Source organism: Glossina fuscipes, unplaced genomic scaffold (genome assembly GCF_014805625.2).
Source record: "Glossina fuscipes isolate IAEA_lab_2018 unplaced genomic scaffold, Yale_Gfus_2 3, whole genome shotgun sequence".
NCBI classification, from domain to species: domain Eukaryota; kingdom Metazoa; phylum Arthropoda; class Insecta; order Diptera; family Glossinidae; genus Glossina; species Glossina fuscipes.
In genome coordinates this window covers 14,374,719-14,395,326 of record NW_023998417.1, presented here as the reverse complement: position 1 = coordinate 14,395,326, position 20,608 = coordinate 14,374,719, and the positions used below count along the sequence as shown (strand labels likewise).

Here is a 20,608-nt window from a genome sequence, read left to right as displayed (position 1 = left end):
TGGGAACAAACGTATTTTAAGCATTTTTGTTAGCGAATCGTTCACACGATTCCGTGAATGTTTATTGACAACCTTTTCGAAATCGAGCAATAGGAGCAACTGCTTTATATGCACAAATTTGGTCAACAAACAAGAGTAACGGGGTAAGGGAAGACAAACCTACTATTAGTGGTGGCCACAATGAAACTTCTAGCAGTCAATATCATATGTTAGAATGCAGCTTACCAAAGAGCTTTACTTTTGTTGGTTTGTGTATATGTAGAGGTTTTTCCCTATATATAGATTTAATGATACATTTCAAATACTTTACGTTCTGACGAATGTAGTCTGTACGAATGACGTTGCTAGCGTGTCGTTGTAGAAGCGGATAATATTATAAATAGAAAAAAATTGAAACTTCAGTTAAAGACTTCATCGAGCACTCTTGTAAAACTGGGGCGAACAAACACACATATGAACGCATATATGTTGTATACTCGATATTATTGGTAACTTGTTGTTGTTTCACTATTGAATCAATGTTGTCGGCGCAACTATCAAGAGCGGGGTTGGAGGGTAGATGTATGCATACATACATACAAATGCACATGCATATATACGCTATTCGAGCGTATTGTTTTATAATTTATTTTAAACGTATTTTCTTGCTTATAAAGCATTTGCAAATTCAAAGCTATTGTGTTATGCTTTTTAATATCTATTGAATTATCGAACTGCATGCAATTGACCGTTGCAAGAGAGTTGCTTAGTCGCTTTTTGTCTCAATTTTTGCTGATGGCTGGTGGTTTTTGTGGTTACACTAAAAAGAAAAAAGGAAAAAAATATTTTCGGCTAACAACATTTTATAAAACGTGAAACATTTACTTTAAAGAGTCACTTTTGCTCCATTTTTTTTTTATTTAATTTATTGAATGAAAAAATGATTATTTAATTAAAAAATCAACTTGACGTTGAAGAAGCGAAGGGAAAAGATTTTGTTACATCCATGGACGTGTCGTGTTGCATTTTAAGCCTTACTTAGAGCAGACATGTTTAGTCGATGAGGGATTAACATTTTATGTCTCGTGTCTGTTCATGTCTCAATGGATTTATTAGCAAGGTGATGATGACAATTTCGTCCCCTCGGCTACTCGGTCTATTCAGTCAGATCAGATTATTTTTGCTTCCGTTATGAACTTGCCCTCTCCTTTATGGATTCATTAGTCCAGCTGTACATATATCTGTTAATTTAAAATTATTTTAAAGTTGGCGACAATCAATGGATCAAAAATTGCAAAAACAAAGTTGCTTTCATAGATAATTGCGTGATTAGTTCAGACAACAACATGTCATGTATTACGATTAAACCGATTTGAAAGCAGTTTTCCACCTGAGGTTTTCGTTTTTACCGCTTGAACTACATTGGGATCTACGAGCAAAAAGTTTGTTGCCAACATTCTTGCATTAGCTCCTTTGTTCCCAGAAAGCGTTTCCAAGTAATTCGCGTTCAAATATAATATGCACCGCTGCACGTTTTATTTTGTATGGAAATTGAAAAATTTGTTCACCATCGTGTTTTGTTCTCATTCACATTTTCGTCTTGCAATTCTTTTTAACGTAAAGGCGAACAAGCACAATATTGTGAATATATATGTGTTTATATCAAAGAAAAAAAAAAAAAAATAAATAAATAAATAAATACAAATAAAAAAGTGTAACTTGTTTATTTAGCCGCATATATATGTGTGTGTAAAGAAGGTGCACTCAATTGGTTGGCCTTTGAATTGTCTCCTGCAGAAGCAAAAGTAAACATTGGTTACTTGCATCTATTAACCGAAAACACATTTTCTTAGGCCTTTCATTATTCATTGTACAGTTTATAGCTCAAGTATCTTGCCAGCGATCGTATGTATTTAAGGTATGTCTACGGTATCGCTTTATAAATGATTTTCCACCTGAACGACATTTACATGTGCACGTTAACCAGCTTAGCCGAATTCAATGCGTGCAAGAAAATACAAAAAATTTTTTGTTTTTTCTATTACCGGCATTTATCTTACATAACTTAACAAGCTTTATGTGCTTTTTATGCTTCGCAACACAACACGTGAGCGCTGGAATTAAATGTGAAAAACATTTTGGAGGTTTTAATTTTTATTTTTATTATTAATATTTTTATTTATTTATTTATTTTTTTTTTTCAAATAAAAGGCATACGATTATACATGCAAGTACTTATGTTATGACAACAATGTTTTCAGCAAAAATTTAATTCAGGAAACTGAAAACTTTCCTCAAAAAGTAGTAAACATAAATAAATTGGTTATGATGTAACCTGGTATAGTATGGACTGAGAGAAAAGTATTTGAAAGTAATAAGGATTGAACGTCAGGCACGCCTTAAAAAACCTCAAATGTGCAAGGTCCCTCTAAAGTCAGATCTCGCATTAAAGTGGTTCTAGTCGCTAGCCATGAACGACCCGGATATGCTGCGCTACAATGCCCATTAAAACTACATTTTTCCACTAAATCATCAATGTCATCATGGAAATTGCTACAAGAGACAATGTGGAAGGAACTTAAGGAACTCTCCTTTTTCCTCAAGCAATAAAATATTAATTACTTGGGATTGAAGATACAACGGAAATGACTTGCCTATCACTGCATGTCAGTATCAGTAAGCGAGAACTTGTCTTCGAGTAAAATTTGGTAATTTTCTCTTTTTTAAACAGCTTATGTAGAAACTTACTTCAGCTCATTAAAAATTACCCTATTTAGGGTGATTAAAAAAGGGTGATGCTATAGAGAGCGAATATCTTAAGGAAATGAAAAACATGCAGCCTCTCGAGAATTATTCAAGTTTCCTGAACAGTTAAGTGATTTTATTATTTTGCTTTTAATACCTACTAGTGGTTGCGTTTGTCTGCAACCACATTGTGGTAATTAAAAAAGTATCAAAGATTTCTTGATCAGCGCTTATAATTAAAGGTTAAGCCACGATATACACGTCACGTGCTATCGTAAAGTTTTTTGTGGTGAAAAGATTTGCGTTAATGAATTTTAAAAATATTAATTATGACAGAAATTATACTTCAGCGCCCCATTCAGCGCTAATATACAATTATGCTTTGATTCAAGTTGGCATAAATCATTTATTGTTGAATCATTAACAAACTCATTTCGTCAACTAAGTCATTGCAGACATTCTCAAAGCCACGTTTAATGAAATGAAACAAGAAAGAAGTTATATTCGACTTGAACCGAATTTACTAATCTTTACCGCGAGCTGATGTAAACTTCAGCAAAAATGTTTCCATTGGACGCATCGTGTCCTCCTGCATTTAAAACCAAGTGTGCTTTCGTAACGTGATTTCGCACACGACAGACAGACAGTCGGGCATACACGATTGCTCGGGAATACATATTATATATGTATATATATAGACATATAAACATAAGTATTTCTATGCGTTACAATCGTTTGACAAATCTAATACACTTCGTAAGGTGGATGTGAAAAACTCGCTGCCACAAATGTAAATAAAGTGTCGTTAAGCGAGTGTCGTTAAAAGCGAACAGGAAAGCAAATAGCAAGAGGCAAGTGATTCGTTTAGCGTAGAGTAGCAGTAATAAAATAACATGCAAAAATATCATGCACAACGCTTTAGCTATTGTTGTTTTTATCTTGTGTTTTATTTAAAAAATTACTAAAAAGTACACGACCGGTAAGACTAATAGCCGAATGACAAGTACGAAAATTAATATATTTGCGTACAAATTTATGAATGATGTGAATTTAATAAGTTTTCGTGTTTTGACTTAACGTCACATAATGCATAAACTGCAGGAGGCTTTTGTAAAAAGGAAAAATGAGTGAAACAGGACTCATTGATTGGACGAACGGATGAACGCCTCACTCTCAAGCCAATATTGTCTCATTTAAATAATGGCGCATCTTTTCTAATTGCAAGAAGGCTTATATAAATATCGGAACAGATTCATTAATTCCATACATCGTCAAAAGAAACTTAGTGCTGTCGGCATTGCGAAAGCACAGATGTCTTTGAAGGTTTAACGTGGGTGCACTACCTTAAAGGTTTAACACCACGGTATCCGATGACACACGGATTAATTTTACGTAATCGGTTCCCTCCAGAGGGTTAGACAACCCCTATAAGCTAGAGGCCTAACCTACACTGGAGAAACCAGATATGTTTATTGTGTACCCATGAAATAAACCTACTCTGGGCAGTGTTGAGGGCTACCATTACCTGTAACTATTCGCTATAAGAATGATAGACGCTACCCGCCGAAGCAGCAGCGTTCGAGCTGGAGTCTGGACGTACTAGCTTCCACCGCGGTTTCTACCTGCACGTAAATATGCAAGTCTCCTGACGAAGGATCTTGGCAAGCATCAATCTGCAGTATATCAATGGTGACAGCATTAGCCACAGGTACCCGTGGCATGGTGCACTAGCACGGAAAGCAGTCTGAAAATAAAAGAATGCAAGAATGAGGCTACACTTGCAACAGCATCCTTTGTCTAACGAAATAGACGGCAGAGGACGCCATATAAGATTTATTTCAATATCTTTCAGTGTTCTGTTGTATTTTCTCGTTATCGGTTAATAAGTAAAGAATGATTAAAAATGAAAATAGAAAACTAAGGAACAATGAAAAAAAGGTGTAAAAAATCTTTGTTCATTAATTTCAGCTCTTATTTTTAGCGTGAATGTTAAAATTTTTTGTCTGGCATAAGATGTCTGCATTACATACGTTCGTAACCATCAAGCATGGTAATACTTGTCGGGGCGCTTTACCAAACTCATTCGTTTCGGGTTTGATAGCTTTGCTTTCGCTATTGAACTTGAGCACCGCTACCTTCCAGCAATCACAGTATTCGAATGGTTTTCAAATCGCCAAACAATGGAAAACATTTACATATAATTTCCTACCTCAAGCTCCGGTACACGACGCAAATTTCTATAATCCATCAAATATATTGGGTACCGGTTTGGCTGTAACACGAGACCGGATATTTTTATCAACGCCCAAATTATTTTCGGGTGTGCCGTCTACAGTTAGCTGGATGTCTAGAAAAGATTTCGGCGATTCCCCTGTACTGCAGGTAAAGAAGAACCGAAGACGCATTGATCGCCTTAAACTGACAATTCTCTCGTCTTTTTTCTCTGTTATGTGTTTTTGAATCACTTTAAGGCCTATCCCGATTGGTCATTTTCCACAACAGGACGTACCGATTTCAATTGCAGTGACATGGTCTTGGTCTCATCCTATCGCTTGCGCATTGACTCCTGTAATCGTTTATGGATCTTAGATGCCGGCATTTCGCGCTCCCTGGAAGATTATGAGAAGACGTGTCCTCCTAAAATTTTAGTGGTTGATCTCAACACCGATCAAGTGGTGAGACGCGTCGATTTTCCAAGTGGTATTTTGAGAGGCGAAACATTATTCACTAACCTGGTTATTGATGAGACCACTTCGAAGTCCGGTACTTGTGATGACGTCTACGCCTATATTTCAGATACTGTTGAGCCTGGTAAGCGAAATTAATGCGTTGACGAGGGAAGGTAATTGCCATTGCTTTGCATGTATGATGTTTCAATTCGATTTTTATGCATCATGCATAAGGATGTGTTTGTTATGTTTTTTTACACTAAATTTTATACCAACAGTTTACTACTGCTGTTGAATTTAAATAAGCCTTTCCTAGCCTAGGGGAAAGAGAAAATTCGATTTGTTTGTATTGGAGTTGAAAATTTCATTTTCATATTTTGCATAATTTATTCATTTTTGCGTAGGCATCATCGTTTACGATAGTGAACATGATACCACATGGCGTCTGGCACATCCAGCTATGTATCCCGATCCGGATTTCAGTCAAGCTGAAATCCTCGGTGATCGATTCGTTTTAATGGATGGAATAGTGGGTATGACATACGATGACAAGAAAGCAGTCCTTTATTTTCAACCTTTCGCGACAGATAGGTAAACAGTCGGTATAAAATTATTTCGACAACAGAAATTCTAATTTCCCTTTATTTTAGAGTTTTTGCTATTACGCGTGAGGTCTTACGGGCTGGCCCCATACCTATTAATAAAGTATTGCCAGTTAAATTATTGGGTAAAAAGTCTTCGCAAGGCATAGGTTTGGCTCTATCGCCATTAGACCGAAGTTTAATTTTCAGTCCGGTGACAGAAACGGCTGTTGCTTCGTGGAATCCTTCGACCAACGAACAACACATCTTGGCGCAGGATCAGCAAGCTATACAATTTGTCGGCGATATGTTTGTTTCAGTTGATGATCCCGGTTATGTGTATGTGCTCTCGTCAAAGTTTCATCGTTTCTTTTTGAAAACTCTAAATACGGCCGAAGTGAACAATCGCATTTTGAGAATACCACTGCCGGGTTCAGAAAAATTGGATTCTGTGCTGCCGGCTTACCCTATAAAGTCGCTGGACACTCCGGACTTGAACTTTTATTATCAGATCTCAAATGATTTTCCGCATAAGTCGTCCGGGCGTATAGCTAGCATAAGTCCGGTGCAAAATTATTTTACACGTCCTATCAGCGTTAGCAAGCATCCTTACAGATTTGAAAGCAGCGGCATCGTCAACTATAACGTTAAAAATCCTTTTAATAACCTTAACCAGGGTGAATCGTTTCCGCCCAGCAAAGAGCAAAGAAGCAAAACCAGTTACTCTTGGTTAGACGATTTAGGTGCACCGCCAAGTATACCAACCACTTCCAGTGTGCCCATTGTCTCCTTGGGCCATTCGAATGGTTATTATTACCACAGACCCTAAAAAAAATTCTTCGCCATTGATTCTTTTTTCTTTTACCCAAGTTGTTTTATTAATGAAATAAATAAAATATATTTTTCAAAGAGTCTTTCAATTAGCCGTTACTTTATGACTTCTGTTAACCCGCGCAGAAGAACGAAGTGTAGAAAATTAGTAGACAATCGGTATAAATTGTGTTAATAAATCTTCAAAAACAGTTGTATATTATTTGGCGTTTGCTTAAAACTTAAGAAAGCTCAAGTTTAACTGTAAAAAGAATAAATTGCGTTTTTTCATACATACAAAGCGAGAAAAGTTAACATTGAGAGCATAAAAGTTGGCTCAGTGTTATTGGAAGAATAATTCAAACAATAGTTTCAGTCCTAAGCGTCTTCTTTTCTTTTTTTTATGCTTTAGAAGTTGGATTTTCCGTAACGATATCATATCGACGTCGATCTTCTCTCCTATTAAGGATTTTCCAAATTAAATCATAACTGGGCACAGAGCTATATGATTAATTCAGAGAACACCTTTCGGTTTTACGCACATGGATTTGTCTTAAACACGTTTGACGTGAAAGATCAATAGAGCTGCAACTCTCCAACTTAGATGTGTGCGTCTCGGTGTGCATGTGACAACTCAGATGTTATTACATTAAGTTCTTTTCAGCACGTTTTCAGTTACAGCATTCAGATTCAAATATTCATCAGATTAATTATCCGATAATTAATTAATTATCTGATAATCACAATCTAAAAGTTCATAAATTTTGTTCGTTGTGACAATAATTTTAATTAATTTTGTTATTTTAATTAAGGTATTTTAAAAGTAATATTAATGCCCGCATGCGAAATTTTAATCAGAGTTTGGTGAAAGTGGATCTCGTAAACACTAAATGACTTTATATTTTCTTAGCAATGTCTCCAAGTTGGAATTCACTGATCAAACGTGAAAATAGATTAACATCGAATGCGGCAAACGGCGAACTTATCATTTATTTATGGATGAGCAGTCCCTTTTCAAAACACTTTCAGTTGAATAGAGTCATAATTAAGTAGCTTTGACTTAAAATTTGAATTTGTTTCGCAAGTGCTATTAGGAAAAACCAAACCACACACCAAATACACACCCGTTTCCCGAACCTAGGCGCATTACTGATAAGGTGAAATGTTTAGGTGTTTATAATTGCCCCTTGAAATGACGACAGCAATGTTTCGAGGGAGAGAGAGAGAGAGAGAGAAAGAAAAGCGAACTTTGAGCGGGAATAATTGTAAATAAAATTTATGCAATTCCTAATAGTTAGTCTGTTTGATTAACTACCTAGCATTGACAAGTGACGATTTCCTAAAATTCCTAATTGATAATTTTATGATTAATTCATAAGCCATTTGAAAGATTAAACAAACAAATTGAGAACATATATATTTAAAATTACTATAAATTCGTTGAAATTCGTTGGAATTTTATGAATAATAATAAGAGTTCATCACGATTTAAAAACATAAAACTGTACATGTGGGTACTTTTTCAACTACTCTTGGAAAAGATGACTTTTAATAGTCGTCAGTGCTTGTGGAACTTTAATGACTTGCTTGGTTTTTACTTGCACAACCGTTGTACTCCCCTCTCCTCTATAGACATACTAGAAAGTGCCGATTCGGCCCGACGTTCCCACATTGGCTCGAATTTATTTAATGATTCTTGACAATGATGCTACGGTCGGCTTAGCTTCGAGGTCAAATCAAGTGAATTACGGAAGGGAAAAAATAGTAAAATTTATTTGTTTCAGTACTAGTGTGAAAGCTCGAAAATATTATCCTCTAGTCCTTTATCCAGTAACTGAAGAATTTAATATAGATTTTCAATGACACTAGACGATCTAGTGTGATGTGACAGTGAGACCCTTTGGCAGATTGATATGCCCATAATTACACAGGCATAATTAACATAATTGTGTTGAAAATCATGTCTGATTGCAACGAGCAAAACGACAACTTAAGTGTACTCCACCCTCCGGTAATTATTCATATAATAATTTTTAAAGCTTTTTTTATTATTGCATTTGTAGTGTTTTTAAAACGAGAGAACATTAATAAGAGGAATGGTTGTTGTTATTTTCCTGTAAAATAAACTACACTATTTTATGATAATTGTTTTCTTTTCAATTTACTGTTTACTTAGTACCAATAATGAGCTGGGATGGGATTGTAAAGTTTTGTATTTAAGGTGTCGCACATCGATTCGTTTATTCGTTTGCCTTAATTTGCAGCGCAAGGAAGCACACCCTGTTGCTATTGTACAATACTTTCGCATCTTTTGCTTTAGGATACTACAGCAATAAATATACATTAATTTTTTTGTTTTTTTATTGGTCACCACAAGATCAGAGAAAGGTATTCTTATTGAAGTGAAGCGTATGGTCAAACTACGTACACATTTTTATATCGAAAACGTTGAAAGGAGCAAAATAATAATAAGAAGATGTTCAAATAATGATTATATATAGTGATTCAGAAATTCAAATCGATGTTAGTGTTCGATTAAAAGCCAAGCGAGAATGAATTAATTGAAAAGAAATTGAAAAAGAAGCAAATAATCTCGTTTAATAATAACACAAAATTTCGAACGAATAAAACGAAACTACGGACAAAATAAAGATTAAAAAATTTAAAAAAAAAAAACAAAATTATAATTAATATTTTTTTAATATTTTTCTAAAAGAAAGAATTTCTACGCGATTTATCCGGTAAGACAGGAATATCATCTTACGAATGTGCGTTTGTAAAAATCCACTTATGAGTTTTGAAGTTGTGAAGGTGCTCATCATTGTCATACGTTGCAATTTTCTTCGTTTCCCATTTTCTTACCCATCATCGGAGCAAAGCGAATATTCTCGATCAGCGAAGGAGTTTGGCTGGGGACCAGCGTTGCCCGTCCTATAATTCTCAACTCGTCTCAAACTGAGATAGAAAACACAACTGTGACAAATACAAACTTACATTCAAAAGTCTAATCGCCCAAGTCACTTGACTCGTCCAGAGATTCATTTATAATAGCCAACTAACTGGAACCCGTTCTATTTTTACTTTGTAGATCGTGACGAGTGAATTGTTAAAAATTAAAGAAAAAAAAGATGTGTTGAGATGACTTATGTTGATTAGCTCTTGCTTCAGTGCTCTCAAAAAGTTATCAAGAGAAAAGTGTTTCAAGGGAATTTAGAAAGTCTTGCGGGTCCATAGATTTGAAAGTCCAAAATCTCCTTGAGTTCGTAAACTCTAGTTTATATGAATTTTTTTTGAATTTTCATAGATGCTAAATGTACGTAACATTTTTCCTTTGAACATTCAGTTGAGCAACAACGATGATAGGTTCCACTTATGGGAAATCTAGTTAAAGAACGTTCCCAAAAAATTGGGAATTGATAAGACCAAGGACCGGCTTTTGAATAGTGAAGTAGAATCGGTCGATGTGGATTGTGAACTCGCTCGCTCGCTGTAACGAGTGGAGCCATATCGATTAAGTACGAACAACGTTTTCCTTATCCTTTTTATAAATAAATAAGTTGTCAATATTTGCGAAGATCAACGACCCACAATATCGGGCACAAAAATATTTCTTTACAGATATTTTATTTAAAACGAAAAGGTTATGGTCATGAAACTGTTATTCATTATTGAAACATTAATTGTGTGTTATGTAAGCGCGTCATCAGCACGTTATAAAAATATTCCGCATTATCAACAACAATTTCCCGAAGTGTTATATCAATGGAATCAGTTGGATTATGTTTTCCCGAACGAAAATGCGTTACAAACCGCTTTGGGTGATCAAACTTTTATCCCAGGCAGTGGGGTACCGGTAGATGTACAGCCCTATTACAACCGTACGTAATCAGTTTGTGACATAAGGAAAGACTTCACAGGCATGACAACTAAATTATTATTTTAGAGGCTGGAGATTTAAAAGTGTTTGTTACCACACCTCGATTCGGCATGGGTGTGCCCTACACTTTAGCCTCGATTCGTGACAATTCTAGTATCGAGGCATATCCAAGCTATGAATGGCACAATCGCGGTGACGATAAATGGGATTGTGATAAAATAAGTTCGGCATTTAGGACAGCCGTAGGTTGACTATAATTCAAAATCTTCCATTGCTGCTATTGTGTACTTTATTTTTTCTCAGATAACTGAATGCGAACAATTGTGGGTTCTTGATTCCGGCATGGCGGCGGACGAGTTTAAATGTCCACCGCAGCTATTGTTATTCGATCTGAGAAACGATGAATTAGTTCACCGCTTTCGTTTTAACAATTCATTGTTCACAGCTTCTGCATCTTTGTTTGTGACCAATGTGGTGCAAGTACACGATCCTCCACCAGCTGGCAATTGCCAGGATGCCACCTTATATGTAGCCGATACCGATCATCATGGCTTGGTGGTCTATGATTACGGAAAGGATGCAGCATGGCGAGTGGAAAATAAATTTATGTATCCGGATCCGGATTTTGGTACGCATACTGTGGCCGGCCAACCCTTTAATCTAATGGATGGAATTATTGGCTTAAGCTTTGACGAGCAGTATTTATATTTCCATCCAATGGCCAGTATAACCGAATACGCTGTCCCTTTACAAATTATCAATAACAGCACATTGTTCGCTGGAAATAAAGAAGCCGCAGGGGATGAATTTAAGCCCATTGCCAAACGTAGTAGTCCTTGCGTCCCGTCGGCTATTGACAGCAAAGGCATCTGGTATTGCGTGACATTCAATCCGATTGAGTTGCTAGCATGGGATATTAAAAAGAATCTGATAGAAAAATTAGCGATAAGGAGAGAACATCTTGAGTTTGTAGGCGGCTTGAAAGTTATTAAAAATAAAGAAGATAACGACGAATTGTGGATGTTATCTAACCGTTTTCAGGTAAATGAAATTTGATTTTGCTAAACTGCGGTCAGAGGCTTGTAATGAAGAGAGTTTTACGTTTTCGTTGTTTGCAAAACTATTTACAGAGATTATCAAGCGGCACTGTGAACAGCAATGAAGTGAATTACCGCATATTGAAACGACGTTTGGATAGATAGTTTAAATGAATATTCTTTAATGACTTCATGCATAAAAATTATTTTTAATTATATTTATAAATAAAATGATGACCTTTCTGTTGGATTAACAAATTTCTTCAAGACTCTTATTACTATTTTAAATAGTTTGCTCGTAAATGCATTCAAGTTATTCGATCGATTGTCTTTTCGCATAGAGCATAGAATCTCGAATGATTGTTGATTTTTTATCAAATTTTTTAAAATAATCAGTTGTTGCTTAACTGATATTGGATTTATTTCGCTTTACTTTAAATTTTGCCTTAAAACCAATATGAAATTATACAAAAATATTATTGTACAAAAATGTATATGAAATTATGCAAAAATAACTACCTGCACAAAGTGAACTTTCGAGCAGATAAGATTGTGATAAGATGATATTCTCATTGCTTTACCTGTGCATCATAACGAGCAGTCGTTAAATCATTATATAGAACTGAACACAAAAACCATTAAAAAAAAAAAATGTTTGGAAAAAAAATGTGAAATAAAACGCAACAGGAATCTGATTTTAAGACGAATAACTTTAGCAGCAAGAGAGAAAAGAGCAGACAAAAGCGAAAATCAGAAGCCATGACCTTGCTCAGCGAGTCATTGTACTGAAACTGTTAACTTAACTCGTAGCAAGCAATCGCGTATGTGAAACTTGGCTTGTCGTGTAATACCCTATGAGATATCCACATTCTATTTAACATTTCCTATACCCAACATAGGCGGATGGGAGCATATTCATTTTGTCAGAACGTTTGTAACATCCACCAGCAAATTTGAAGGACCTTGTAAAGTATATTAATTCTGAAGCGTTATTACATTTTGAATCCATTTATGTACATTCGTCTATTAGTGCAGCAGTTCGTCTGTCTATCTGTGCATTAAATGATAGTCTCTTCGCCGCAGAGGTGAGGCAGAGGCAGTTTCAGGTTTGTCATAAACATTGTAAGTTCTCATGCGCGCGGGATGGCGTTGCACCTCTGTTTTCAAAAGCATCGCTCATTACTCATAAGCTATCTTTCACTAATGCGCTACAGTATGGGTGCAAGAATGAAAAAGTAATCGGCCACATCCACCCAATGTTAAGATTTCACCTTTTTTCTTATACTTCTTTTAAAAAATAGTCGACCATAGCCAAATATTATTTGCTTACCTGTTTTTTGCTTTGCTACGCATTTAAGTAGATCTTTACGGCTGCATATATAAAAGTTTATTTGAAATCAATCTTATATGCGGTATAAACACAATACGTCGTAGCTGCCGTAGAAAGGTAGATCTAAAGTAATATGAAATATCTTATTTCTAAACGAAGTAGAAGCCCATAACTCGATGTGTTTGGCTTAGAACGGATCTCGATTAAAAAACTTCACAGTTGTTTGTTAGGTCGATTGTATTTAGCGTACGAGCGGCTGATGATACTTCTAGTATTTAAAGGAGGAGCAGACTGGTAAAAGAAACCGAAAATTGATGAACGAATAGACGGACACAGTTTTGAATAGGAATTTATTCAAAAGTATATGTATATTCTCTTAGATCTCTCATATACGATCGGTTCAAACGATATAATTGAGTTAGTTTATCTACTACCTTAGATCAATACGGACACAGATGTAAAAACTTTAACTTTTTATTCAAACGAAGATTATGTCAAACATTGTCATCCGGTTTGTCCAATATTTTCACGTTACAGTTTATAAGTTTTCGATTCTTCCAGATTTATAGACAGCAATACATGTTAATGCCTCCTTTACTCAGGATGTAAAGAGTCATTGATCCAAATGCAATGTTATTTCTCAGTTATTTTACTTTAATTCTATCGTTTTGCGTAATAATTGCTTACGGCGCTTAGTGTCTTGTAGCCGCGTGCAGTATGTTGGACAAATCTGCCATGCGTGAAACATTTTCTTGCATATTTTACGCGCACACTTAAAAACAAAAAATGATTATACAAAACTTGGCTGCTGTCGTCTCAATACTAAACAAGTAGATCATATCTAATTTAAATTAAATTATTCGAAAATAATTTTGACTAAATTATATGCTAACATTGAAAGAAAAGGAAGAATGAATATAAAATGTTCAGAGAAAATGCAAACCTGTTAGGGAAGAACAATGCGAAGACAGGTACATGAATGCGAGAAAGCGAAAGCAACAGCAATAGCGATAACAACACCAATATCTATAATAATATGTGCTATATGCTTAAACGTCATCGCGACGGTTTCTTTAAATTCATTAAAAAATAGCAGGCACGAATTAAACTGTTTAAGTTGCTGCATTCAGTTATTTTTCGTTTGGCAGTTGAGAAACATTTATTAATGAAACCGTTGTGAGGCCATAATTAGGTCTTGAGCACGTTAATTAAACATTAATTAATTGAAGAAAAATTAAAAAGAGTGACATTTCCTCGTCGATGCATTTTTAAAAGGCGATCGCATTTCTATATATAATAACATAAATAAACGACTCTAAGTGCATTAATCAAAGTGAGTTTCAAAACTTCAAACTCTCTTGAGCGCAAACCGCTTCATTAAATAATGGGGAAAAAAAGTTTTGAAAAGCAAAGATTATTTTAGAAATTCCTTCGTTTATGATTTAAAGTTTGAAAGAAAAGAAAGCAGCAAAAACGGTTAATTAAGAGAAAGAGACGAACACACAATTTAAAAACAAAAAAAAAAAATTATCAGATTTGATTTTATGGTTTTACTCGTTGCCAAGATGTTGTTATACATAGTCATAGCCTTTCGAGTGCTGCTGGTTTGTGGTACGACTTTAACTTCTACTTTTTCACAACAAGTGGACGTATTGGAAAACGAGCCTGCCTTGGAAAGAATTTTTCATCGGCCGCCGTATAAAAATCTCGTGCCAGTTTATGAGGCGTGCAATGTCGAGTTTGCGTTCCCCTCAGAAGAAGAGCGATTGTCCGCTTTAGCTACCGGTAAATACAATCCCGACGTTCCTGTACCGATCGACGTGGACGTCTATTTTCCAAGTAATCATTTTAGATTAAGACATGACCGTCACATTGATTTTAGTAAATAATTGTCTTTTGGATTAAATTCTTCAGATGAATTCGCTGAGCCATATGTTTTTGTGACTATGCCACGATTTGGCAGTGGTGTGCCATACTCGTTGGCCTTGTTAACAAATGTAATACGACCTAATGGGACCGAATTCGTCGCCTTTCCGAACTATTACTGGCACAATTCGCACGGACAGGATTGCAACGGTATTACCTCAGTGTATCGTATACAGGTGACTTAACTTGTTTTAAACTGTTTTTTTTTTTTTAATATTCGAATCTTTTCATCTAACAAGTATTATACAATCCGGATTAGGTGATTATTGTTATGTATTAAACCAAATGTTCTATTTCCACCTTAATTAGCGATTATTGTTTGCTAATTTTTTTAATCTAAGTATAGAATGCCTTTGAACTTATTTAGCTGCAATCATTGTAAAATTATTTAATTATTGCATTTTGGGCAATGCTTTTGCTAAACGCAAATGTGTGTAAGAGTGCTAGTGAGTGCACTTGATATACATTTGTGTTTTTGTTTGTTGCTATCATTGTCTATGCCTTCGTTTTATGATCGTAGTACTAACATAGTTATTATTACCCGTCTGATCATTTCTATTTTTATTGTTATTAACTTATCATGCGAAGGATATGATTATTATTATATTTTGTAATTGCGATGCTTACGTAGAATGCAGAAAGGATTAGCTATAGAGTAGTCTGTGAGCCCAATTGTCCTGTGTCCTTTCCAGGGCTCTAAGGTGTGCGTATGTGAATATGTTGTCTCAAGACGGTTAACGACGCTTTCATTTTGCAATTAGCCGTTCAACTAAATAGATTAGTGATGCTTTCATAATTTGTGACACACGCATATGCTAAGTTGTAGACTCTTAGGCTTCCTTTTATTTAGATCGAGTGTAGTCTTTGAGCAACCAATCAGAAGAACATCACTTTAGATAGCCCATTTACATCATTTATTCAATAAACAAGCATAAAAATCACATACATACTCACACACACACACACATATATATATATATATATGAAAACTTATATACGCCTTTTAAGTCCTTCGACTTGGGAGATCTTTTTAATTGATTTAGTCCAGTTCTTTTCAGATAGATTCATGCAATCGTATGTGGGTTTTGGATAGCGGTGAAATCAATTTTGTGCAACACTGTGCGCCTCAAATAGTGGTTTTGGATTTGCCTACGGGGAAATTAGTTCATCGTTATCGTTTACCCGAGGATGTGTTTCGCATAAGCACAAGCCGCTTTGTTACCCCGTTTGTGGACATCGCTGACAATCCGCCTTTCGGTCAATGTAAGCAAGCTTTTGTTTATATGGCTGATGCGCTTGGCTATGGTTTGGTTGTTTACGACGTTCAAAGGGACAAGTCGTGGCGTATTGAAAACAAATACACTATACCCGATCTAGACTTTGGCACGATTAATTTAGCAGGGGAAAGTTTTGAGTTAACTGATGGAGTTTTCGGTTTAACGGCCACACCACATGGCCTTGGCTTAAGAAGAATGCTATTCTTTCATTCCTTATCCAACGATGCGCAGATTGCCGTTCCACTGGACGTGGTAAACAATGACACCCTTTGGCATGACGGGGTGGCTTCATCGATTCAAGAATTTATATTAGTAGGAAAACGTGGTGTGCAGTGTGCCGCTTCGGCTATGACATCGCATGGTTTTTTGTTATGTGGCTTTATCAATCCCATTGCCATTGTTGGCTGGAATATACGCACACCTTATGCACCCCCAAACAGAATAGTATGGGCAGAGAATCCTCAAACTCTACAATTTGTCGCCGGTCTGAAAGTCAGACGTAATCCAGCCGGTAAAGAGGAGGTATGGATGTTATCGAATCGTTTGCAAAAAGTGTTTGGGGGAACGATTAATTACCACGAAATTAATTATCGCATACAACGTTGCGGAGTGGATGAACTATTGCTCGGTGGAGAATGTAAACCCTGACGATTCGCTTTGGACAGTGAAGTGCTTTTCTTCTAGTACAAAAATAGCTTAATGGTTGCACCATTTGAGAAATGAATAAAATACTTACATACATGTGTGTTTAAAGCCATACCATCCATCATTTTTTTTGATTTTATCGTTATGATTAAACGTACAATGGAATGCCAAAATTTCACTACTGCACGATGCCAAGTTTGCGGCTTTTTATGCTTTGCCTTTGTTTGATATTTAATCACTCCGAATGATTTTATTACTGCGCGAACAATTAAAAGATTTACATTGCTTATTAATCACAAAAAAGGTATGCTCAATAAGCAAGTAAAAGAGTTTTCAAAATGCAACTAACATAACACGAGAAAAATGTAACAGTTGAAAATGGTGCGATGTAAAAAAGGAACATATTTCGCGTTAAACAAGTAATGGTGCACTTGGACAGGGGCGGGTGTGCATATGTAATTTGTAACTCTTAAAAGAGTCCCGATCCGATATTTTTATTCGTATAATAAATTTTCCACTCGTAAAACATTTACCGCCATTACTAACACTAGCCACCTGGACTGGGTCTATCACTAAGTGTGGTATAAATAAAAAAGGGCAAGACTCTGAAAATGTTGTCGTCTTTTCCATCAATTGCCACAAAAGTGGACACTGTTATGAGATCACTAAGAAATGAAAATAAGAGAAGCAACGATAACAAGCACAAGACCGCTCTCTTGAACAAAGTAACCGCATAATTCGTGGGCTAGACCGTTCAGCATCAGTTGATTCATTTAATGCGTTTTCGATCGGAGTGAAAAATCTCTTATATACTTTTGGCATTAGCTATGGTGCGTCAAAAAAAAAAGACACTAATTTTGTATTCTCGTAAAAGTCACGATAGAAGAATTCTTGTTTGTATTGCAGCGAAATTGTCCATTTTCCCATTCAGTTCATTATGACTACACCACGCATAGTTAAGGGCTCCATGAGCTTTGTCATTTTGTAACTTGCGAGGATTCTCGTCGATCTATAAAAAACGCATGTGGTTTGCACTTTTGATTACGTGACTCTATGCATTATTGAAAATATATAATACACGAACTTTCGCTATTATAATAAGTCAATCATTCTTTACTTTGATCTTCTCTGGAATTTATATTGAACAGTTCGCAATGATTTGACTTTAGCTGCCAAATATTTTGGCCATGATTTCGCTTCAGTGTTAATGCAATATCACGCACTTTTAATTTATTTACTTTATTTAATTATAAGTTTATAAGAAAGGTAAATCGCATGATACTTGGCAATCATTTATTCAATTAAAAGCCCGTTAAAAGCTTCTGAAAGAGAAACTTTCATCAAATTTCGAATAGACTTGAATTTTTGTAAGCATTCAAGCGGATACGGACACCTAAAGTTTATTAAAACTTTGTGAAAACTTGAGTGGATGGAATGTAAAGCTTTTTAATAATTTCCAAGTTTTCATCGTTAAATAAAAGTGTAAACTATAGATGTCATCATGACGTTGAAAAGTCTCCTCGACCATGAAATACATCCCAGACCATAAATATCCCCGACCACGAAAAATTCCCGGAGAGGTTACTATCAAAAGAATGTAATACAAAGATTTCCGAAAATACATATTTTCCGTTTGCGGTGGCGGTATCCGCAGCAATCAATTTCATGTAGATTTAGCTAAGGTGGCGCCGGCAAAATGTTTGCTTTTCGAACTATTTGTGAAAGGAAGTGATTTTGTGTAACAAAGTTTTTTTTCGTCTGAAGTTTTAGAAGACTTCCTTGTAATCCGAGCTGCCACTCTTTTAATTGCGGTAGAGCTACACAGTGTGCATGGGTGCGTTGTTAAACCCATTCCTTCCACCTTAGCCACATTCTAGGCCTTTGCAGTCTGTTAAACTGTAAATATTGATCGGGTTTTGCGGGAATATCTCATGTTCGATCCGTGATATATGTCTGCTCTAGAGTTGAGCGGCTTTGCTGTTCAACAGTTACACGATACACGAAGAGTTCTGGCCGCTAAAGGAAACCCTACGATTAATTTTAATTTCTTTTTAACACTTCCGTAAGAGTTACAAAAATAGATTGCATGTCTCTTTCATAAGTGTTTGATGTTATGCTTGATGTTGTACTTTTACTCTCTTCACATTCGACAATCGATAATGACCCTATAATTAAATAAATGTTACGACATCTTCTCTAGCTGCGTTTTGGGAGCAACGCGTTAAAGAAATAATAAGAAATCGACGTTTACGGTCACTAGAGTCAAAAATATTCGTGTGGATTTTTATTGTTACATTTTAGCAAAGTTTTAATTGTGGATTAGTGGATATATGTAGTATGTATGCCCGATCGAGTCTGTATGTGTATGTATTTTCGAAAAGATGGAAAAATGAGAAATCAATCTTCACCTTCTATTAATGATGGCCGCATTATTTTACTATAAAAATTGCATGAATTCGATATCGAGTAACAGTTTTAGAGATAAAGCTGAATGAGTAACAAGAAAAAGAAGTCGCTGAATACTGAAATCGTTTAAAGAAAAGTTCCCCAAATGGAGGCAATAGTCGTGAGTCTTATTATGGGAAAGTAAACAATTTTCGCTAAAACGTAACTTTTAGGTTTTATGTTTAATTGCGATTGTCTCAGCTACCTTCGACAACTACAATGACAATAATCGAAAAGACGAGTTAGAGCGTAGCGACGGCTCGTCTTTAAACAATAATTGGCATATTAACGGTGTTCTTGGCGCTCAGAACTTCGCCAATCGACATTACGGCTTTAATCGCCAATATCCACAACTACAGCAACCATCCACTGTTATCACCAAACAATTTTTCGTCCATGCGGCTCCCGAGGACGCGGACGAAGGGTATCAGGAGAAGCACGTTACGTTAGGTCCTGCAAGGAAACATTATAATATTGTGTTTATTAAGTCTCCGTCAGTATCGAATCGTAAGACTGCCCTTAAGATTAGTCCCGCTTCTCATGAAGAGAAGACCATTATTTATGTTTTAAACAAGAAAGCGGAAGCGGCCGAAATACATGCGGAAATTTTAGAAAAACCCACGACTACGACGAAACCACAGGTTGTTTTCATTAAATACAAAACCGATGAGGAAGCTGCCAATGCCCAAGAGTATATTAAAACTAAATTCGAAGCTTTAGGTGACAGCCACGCTCAAGTTGGCGATGAACGCACGGCTTCGATAGATTCTTTGGATCATAGCTCCCACATTAGTGATGGGATTGGTGGAGCTTCCACTACGGGAATAGGCCGGGCGGTATCCTCGGATTCGCATGGCAGTGTACACAATGAATATTTGCCTCCAATTTTATCAATTCGATAAATGTCTTTGATGGGTTTTTATTGGATTTGTTCTTATATATATAAGTCTCCTAACTTTTCTTTAATTTGATGTCTAATTAGCCCATGCCACTCAATCATCATGTTTCGTGGTGAATTGTTTCTTATATTCTTCAGAAGAAACTCATTTGAATGTAAAACGGTGTGCAAATATTCAGTGTGAAAAAATTTGGAATAACGGTTGGAATTTTAATTACACACTTTTTTTTAGTTATTATTTTATCGTCGGAGGCGAATGTGCTGACGACCACTAAATTAACAACAATCCAAACATTTTATTTTCATAAACCTCTACCTGTCAATTTGATAATAATCACTGGCTTTAGAGCAGTAACGAAACACATAATTAATCAAACAATAAATACTTA

At 35.7% G+C, this 20,608-nt stretch overlaps 3 protein-coding genes across 7 annotated transcripts; all 3 read left to right on the top strand.

The window, feature by feature from the left end:
- Positions 1-2,224: 2,224 nt before the first annotated feature.
- On the top strand, positions 2,225-16,906 carry LOC119634593. The gene is made up of 10 exons (XM_038028841.1): positions 2,225-5,106; positions 5,196-5,535; positions 5,798-5,984; positions 6,044-6,800; positions 10,425-10,662; positions 10,728-10,903; positions 10,965-11,702; positions 14,546-14,867; positions 14,943-15,130; positions 16,013-16,906. Exons 1-10 carry the CDS (start codon positions 4,711-4,713, stop codon positions 16,877-16,879), a joined length of 4,209 nt encoding a protein of 1,402 aa, XP_037884769.1. The 5' UTR covers positions 2,225-4,710; the 3' UTR covers positions 16,880-16,906.
- LOC119634394 (protein yellow-like) lies at positions 8,983-11,953 on the top strand. Of its 5 annotated transcripts, none has more exons than XM_038028525.1 (5): positions 8,983-9,172; positions 10,403-10,662; positions 10,728-10,903; positions 10,965-11,702; positions 11,792-11,953. In XM_038028525.1, exons 2-5 carry the CDS (start codon positions 10,428-10,430, stop codon positions 11,861-11,863), a joined length of 1,221 nt encoding a protein of 406 aa, XP_037884453.1. In that variant the 5' UTR covers positions 8,983-9,172; positions 10,403-10,427; the 3' UTR covers positions 11,864-11,953. The 5 variants fall into 5 exon arrangements, with proteins under 5 accessions (XP_037884453.1, XP_037884456.1, XP_037884451.1 ...); XM_038028528.1 differs by having other exon boundaries at positions 10,360-10,662; XM_038028523.1 differs by having other exon boundaries at positions 10,128-10,662.
- A 2,475-nt stretch (positions 16,907-19,381) lies between the features above and the next one.
- Positions 19,382-20,499, top strand: LOC119634402. The gene is made up of 2 exons (XM_038028535.1): positions 19,382-19,442; positions 19,495-20,499. The coding sequence occupies exons 1-2, from the start codon at positions 19,428-19,430 to the stop codon at positions 20,221-20,223; spliced, it is 744 nt and encodes a 247-aa protein (XP_037884463.1). The 5' UTR covers positions 19,382-19,427; the 3' UTR covers positions 20,224-20,499.
- The last annotated feature ends 109 nt before the right edge of the window (positions 20,500-20,608 follow it).